This window comes from Centroberyx affinis, unplaced genomic scaffold, assembly GCF_046629955.1.
Source record: "Centroberyx affinis isolate AG114_WGS23_722 - 3 ecotype Tasmania unplaced genomic scaffold, CSIRO-AGI_Caff_v1 ptg008488l_1, whole genome shotgun sequence".
Classification (NCBI taxonomy): Eukaryota; Metazoa; Chordata; class Actinopteri; order Beryciformes; family Berycidae; genus Centroberyx; species Centroberyx affinis.
In genome coordinates, this window is record NW_027284206.1 from 5,001 (window position 1) to 11,548 (window position 6,548).

Consider the following 6,548-nt stretch of genomic DNA (forward strand, 5'->3'; position numbering starts at 1 on the left):
GGGGTGGAGCCCAAACACCTGGGGAACAGGTAACAGGAAGACAGAGGGTTAATGATGAAGGAACAGGCTGAATCCCAACGCTGACAAAGCAGATTCTGACAATATATAAAAAACTAGTCCTGATGCTGAATTGTTTTGAAGTGAATCTCCTTCTTTATGTTTATTAAACCTTTCAGTCTGAACAAGTGGAACACTGAAATCCAGTCGGAGGAAACTTAGGAGGAAAATAAAATAACCAATAATTGTAAATAGGCAAAAAAAAAAGTGAGAGACTAGATTTTTCTATATATAGTCAGAATCAAGGTTATTATCGTTAACGAAAACTAACAAAATAAAACTAGGTGCGAAAAACATTTTCGTTAACTGAATTAAAAATAAAAACAAGGCTTTATAAAAAGCGATAACTAAATGAAACTGTATTGTGTGTTTACAAAACTAACTAAAATAAACAAAAATTATAGAGAAAATGTATTTAGTTTTCATCTTTGTCAGTTTATTTCATACATAAGCCTAGTATTTTGAATTTTTTAATCTCACCCCTGACAAATACCCCATATTACAAAAAAAGACTAAAACTAACATTGAAACTAATAAAAACTAAAATAAAACTAAGCATTTTCAAAAAATAAAAACTAAACTAGCAAACCCGCTTTAAAAACTAATTAAAACTAAACTGAAATTGAAAACAAAAAGTCAAAACGAAATAAAAATAAAAACTAATGAAAAATGCAGAACTATAATAACCTTGGTCAGAATCTGCTTTGTCAGCGTTCCTTTATGTGCTAGAAGTGATTTTCAGGCTGTTCCTCCAGACAATGGCAGTGAATGGAGAGAGAAAAAACCCCACAATTCTCCAGTCTGCTCTACCGGAGCAACAGATCACAGAATCACTGATTTTGGGGTTTTATCATGGAGGAAGAGACACGACCCAAGACTCTACCAGAGGAACACAGAGCTTTAACAGTCAGCAGAAGGCGGTACAGTATGTTCTTCTGTTCTGACCTCGGGGGAGTCCACCAGCGGCAGAGCCTCGATGTGCTGCAGGTAGTCCTGGACCGTCTTGGCTCTGCCCGGGATGCTGTAGCCTTTATAGAAGCAGAACTTGTCGCTGAACGTGTTCTCGCTGAACCAGACCCGAGTGAAGGTGTTGAGGAGCCGCTTGTCCAGGTCGTCCGTCACCCGGCCGCCGTACTGCACCTCACCTGGCAACCAGCAGGGGAAGGCAGTCCTTCTGTTAGTTGTTACCTTTAAAGATCAATTAACATTTCACCATCTTTAACTGGAACCCACCTAGGACAGGGCTGGGCCATAGGGACAAAATCAAATATCACAATATTTTTGACCCAATACCTCGATATCGATAATGTCACAATGTTTTGGCGGTGACTATTTCTTTCAGAAGAAATTTACACATGAGAACATTTAGAGAAACGAACATTAGTAGGCTGATGTGGATCTGAGGTGAAGAAGGTCGAGGGGTTCACTGTTCACTACAAGACCATAGACTTATCCAAAATTCTGCCTTTATTATTTGCATTTATTTGCACTGTCTCTATTGTTGTATATTATGTACATTCCCTTTTTTATTTTAGTACCTATTTATTCTATTACCTTCCTGTACTTGAATCATACTTGACATTTCTTTGACATTGTTCCACCAAGTGCTGCTGTGGCACCTGAATTTCCCCAAGGGGATCTAAAGGGGAATAAAGGTCTTGTCTTGGGTCTTGTCTTGGGTCTTGTCTTGTCTTGTCTTGTCTTGTCTTGTCTTGGGTCTTGTCTTGTCTTGGGTCTCGTCTTGGGTCTTGTCTTGGGTCTTGTCTTGGGTCTTGTCTTGTCTTGGGTCTTGTCTTGTCTTGTCTTGTCTTGGGTCTTGTCTTGTCTTGGGTCTTGTCTTGTCTTGGGTCTCGTCTTGGGTCTTGTCTTGGGTCTTGTCTTGGGTCTTGTCTTGTCTTGGGTCTTGTCTTGGGTCTTGTCTTGTCTTGTCTTGCCTTGGGTCTTGTCTTGGGACTTGTCTTGGGTCTTGTCTTGTCTTGTCTTGGGTCTTGTCTTGGGTCTTGTCTTGTCTTGTCTTGTGTTGTCTTGTGTTGTCTTGTGTTGTCTTGTCTTGTCTTGTCTTGGGTCTTGTCTTGTCTTGGGTCTTGTCTTGGGTCTTGTCTTGGGTCTTGTCCTGGGTCTTGTCTTGGGTCTTGTCTTGGGTCTTGTCCTGGGTCTTGTCTTGGGTCTTGTCCTGGGTCTTGTCTTGGGTCTTGTCTTGGGTCTTGTCTCGTCTTGGGTCTTGTCTTGTCTTGTGTTATCTTACAACAGTCAAAGAAGTTCAGGAAACTGTAGAACTGTAACACAGACTTTAAGACCGGAAGAAGACAACAGTGAAGCTTTATCGCGATATTACAATAACAAAAATCCCAGAGGATCTCTAGACTGATATCACAATAATTTTATATCGATATATCTCCCAGCTCTAGCCTAGGAACCATCACAAAGAAACACTGTTTTTGTCTTTAAAGATGATCTAATATTTAATCATACTATTAAATGAACATTAAAAGTCTTCTGCTCGGCCTCTGAGCAGCTGGACTGCAGCAGCTGGGGGTTCAGTGCCTTGCTCAAAGACACACTGGCTGTAGTTTCTGAGGAAGGAGAGAGTATTCCTCATCCATTCAACCCAACCAGAACTTCTTAAACGGTCTGGGAATTGAGGTTAGTGTCAGGTTTTCACCCGTCTGTATGTTTTCCATCAAGAAATCTCAAAAACTAACAAACTGATTTTGTCTGAAATCTGGTGGACAGATCGCTCTTGACCCAAAGATCAGTTGACTAAATTTTGGTGCTGATCTGGGATTTTTCTTTTTAGGCATAACTGTGACTGGTGGGAAAGTCTGACGTCTGGGAGTTCTTAGTCGGTGTTGCTTTCACGTGTGATTTTGTTGGAAAATCAAAAGCTAAACAAACAGAAACCGTTACGGAGGCTGCAGCTGTGAAGTTGGAGAATTATTCAGCGTTGGTGGAGGTTTGAGCTTTACTGAGAGACTTATACTTTTTAAAATGTGGCTACAGTAACATTAAATAATAATGATAAATTTGATCCTGTTTGAGGTGTCACTGTCTTAATTAAAGGTCCTAGGTAATCCTAGGTAAAGAAGAGAGTCTGACCCAGCATGTAGCGCAGGCAGCTCCAGTTCACTCCTCTCTTGGAGTCCAAATCATCCAGGTGGTTCTGGACAAACTGCATGCTGGAGGTGAAGTCTGCCTGGTTGAACTCATACGGGATGTTCCAGCCGAGAGGACCGAACTTACGACGCTCCTGACGGGGGGGGGGGGGGGGGGGGGGGGTCAAGAGAGGGAGGGAATGAGGAAAGAAATAGAAAGTGATTAAAAAAGTGTAATTTGCATGGTTGACTTCACAGGAGATGTTCCATTCTGACGGACCAAAATTATGATGCTGCTGAGAGAGGAGGAGAGAGGGACAAAGAGAAGGAGAGAAAAAGAAGAGATGGAGAAAAACAAGAACGGAGGCAGAAGGGAAGAACAGGAAAAGAGTGGGTGGGAGAAATGGAAATGGAAAGAGGAAAGAGAAGAAGAGAGGGATGAAAACTGCCTGGTGAAATTCATAGGGAACGTTCCAACCAAGAGAGGAGGGATGGATGGAGGGATGGATGCTTAGATGAAGTGATGAAGTGATGAACAGATGGACGGACAGATGAAGTGATGAAGTGATGGACGGACAGATGGATGGATGAAGTGATGAAGTGGTGGAGGGACAGATGGACAGATGAAGTGATGAAGTGATGGGCGGACAGACAGTTGGATGAAGTGATGAAGTGATGAAGTGGTGGAGGGACAGATGGATGGATGAAGTGGTGAAGTGGTGGAGGGACAGATGAAGTGATGAAGTGGTGAAGTGGTGGAGGGACAGATGAAGTGATGAAGTGGTGAAGTGGTGGAGGGACAGATGAAGTGATGAAGTGGTGAAGTGACAGATGAAGTGATGAAGTGATGAAGTGGTGGAGGGACAGATGAAGTGATGAAGTGATGAAGTGGTGGAGGGACAGATGAAGTGATGAAGTGATGAAGTGATGAAGTGGTGGAGGGACAGATGAAGTGATGAAGTGGTGGAGAGACAGATGAAGTGATGAAGTGATGAAGTGGTGGAGGGACAGATGAAGTGATGAAGTGATGAAGTGGTGGAGGGACAGATGAAGTGATGAAGTGATGAAGTGATGAAGTGGTGGAGGGACAGATGAAGTGATGAAGTGGTGGAGAGACAGATGAAGTGATGAAGTGGTGGAGGGACAGATGAAGTGATGAAGTGATGAAGTGATGAAGTGATGAAGTGATGAAGTGATGAAGTGGTGGAGGGACAGATGAAGTGATGAAGTGGTGGAGGGACAGATGAAGTGATGAAGTGATGAAGTGATGAAGTGATGAAGTGATGAAGTGATGAGGGACAGATACCTGCACGGTGGAGTGCAGGAAGGCCACAGCGTACAGCAGAGGTTTCCACTGAGGCAGGTTGGTGATCTCCAGCTGATCCTGAGAAACTCCACTGTAGGTTCTCTTCAGACCGGCCTTCATACCTGGAGAGGGGGAGGAAGAGGGGGGGGGGGGGGTTGGATGAGGGCAGATGGGAATATGAAAGGCGAAGAAGAGCAAAAGGACAACAAATGGATGAATGGATGGAACTTGCAAAAAGAAAGAAAAAAATGAATGAACGAATATGGATATATGGATATATGAATGAATGAATGTAGGAATAAATGAATGAATGAATGAATCGATCAATCAATCAATCAATCAATTTAAAAAAACAAATGAATGGATGGATGAATGAATTAATAAATGAATAAAAAAAATTATAAATGAATGGATGGATAAATTAATGAAAAAATGAATGAATAATTCAGTCATGACAGAAAAAGGCTGAAGAAGTCCAGGAGGCGGTGACATCATACAGTAAATCGCAATCACAGCATGAACTTCTGTGGGCAGACTTGACTTCTTTCAATCAATCATTCAATCCATGAATTAATCGATCAATGAGTCATAGTGTCAGACTGAGGAAGATGGATGGACAGAATGAATGTAAGGAACAGAGGAAGAGGAGATTTTTACCCAGAGGAGGTTCATTGGTGAATTTGATGGACGACTGGAGGAAGGTGATGGGGAACCTGCACACACACACACACACACACACACACACACACACACACACACACACACACACACACGTAAAACAGATGTAGATATGATTCAGTTTCCATGGTTCAGTGTCCATCAGGATCAGAATACAGTTCTTCATGATGTTCTGCTGATAAATGTATTTCAGTTCACAGTTGAACTGAGTGAATGTGAAGACTGAGTCGTCACAATCCTGGCTCCTGATTGGCCGACAGCAGCGGCTCCTCTAACTCAAATGAGGTAAACCTGCTGAGTGGAGGCTTTCCAGTTCAAACGCTGCAAACTGGACCCTGATTGGACGGATTTCAGTCATTCTTTAGTGAGGGAGCCAATCAGGAGCGAGTCCAGCTGTGATGCGTTTCCTGGAGTTATTGTGCGTTCATGATCTGGTGTGAAAGTCCGACATCCAGGACCTCCAAGTCGGCTGCTAGACAGCGTTGCTTTCACATGCTAGTTTGTCAGAAAGTAAACCCAGGAAGACAAACGATAAACAATATGGCCGTCCTGCAGCTAAACATGCTGATTAGACAAAATTCATGCAAAAAATGAGGTTAGTGCGGCTAACAACAAACTGGGAACCAAGGTGCATGAGTATAGAAGTGTTTTCTTACTGTTGAGTCAGTTGAGAAGGTGAAAGGTCACCATCGCATCATAACTTACAAACTTAGCTAAATTTTCTCAGAACTCCTGACTGAATTATCTGAAGTAGGAAATTCATTTTTCTGATTTGTCTGATAGCACATGAACGCACAATTATTCTGAAACTGCCTGGAAACAAGGATGGATTTTTGAAAATGCACTAATTTCAAATTTCAAACAAAATCAAACCATTTAACAAATTTAACAAAGTGTTCATTGAAGTGAAATATCTGGTAACAGCAGAGTCTCACCGGGCGTGCACGTCGGTGGTCAGCCACACCCGGAAACCCTCGTGCACGCTCTCGGCCGTCGCCGCGGTGACGGTCTCCAGGAGCTCGTCCAGGAAGTCCAGGCCCAGGTGGCAGTTCTGGAGGAGGAGCCAGCCGCCGTCCGTCATGCTGTGAGCCAATAGCCTGCGAGCGTGAAGCTCCTGGCCCTGCCCCATGGAGATGGGCCGACACGGCGCCCCCTGCAGGCACAGACTTCCATTATCTATCCATCTATCTATCTATCTATCTATCTATCTATCTATCTATCTATCTATCCATCTATCTATCTGTCTATCTATCTATCTATCTATCTATCCATCTATCTATCTATCTATCTATCTATCTATCTATCATCTATCTATCTATCTATCTATCTTCTATCTATCTATCTATCTTTCTTCTATCTATCTATCTATCTATCTATCTATCTATCTATCTATCTATCTATCTATCTGTCTGTCT

General features: G+C 42.6%; 1 protein-coding gene across 1 annotated transcript in view; it reads right to left on the bottom strand.

Moving 5' to 3' along the window:
• Positions 1–6,282, bottom strand: part of LOC139640152 (dynein axonemal heavy chain 5-like) — an 8,870-nt gene extending 2,588 nt beyond the window's left edge. The window contains exons 1-6 of the mRNA XM_071514323.1: positions 6,069–6,282; positions 5,113–5,168; positions 4,456–4,577; positions 3,154–3,304; positions 1,003–1,202; positions 1–18 (exon numbers count right to left, since the gene is read on the bottom strand). The exon at positions 1–18 is cut by the window's left edge and continues 171 nt beyond it. Coding sequence (XP_071370424.1) covers positions 1–18; positions 1,003–1,202; positions 3,154–3,304; positions 4,456–4,577; positions 5,113–5,168; positions 6,069–6,262 — 741 coding nt within the window. The 5' untranslated portion in view covers positions 6,263–6,282. The remainder of the gene's footprint in view (positions 19–1,002; positions 1,203–3,153; positions 3,305–4,455; positions 4,578–5,112; positions 5,169–6,068) is intronic.
• Between the last annotated feature and the right edge of the window lie 266 nt (positions 6,283–6,548).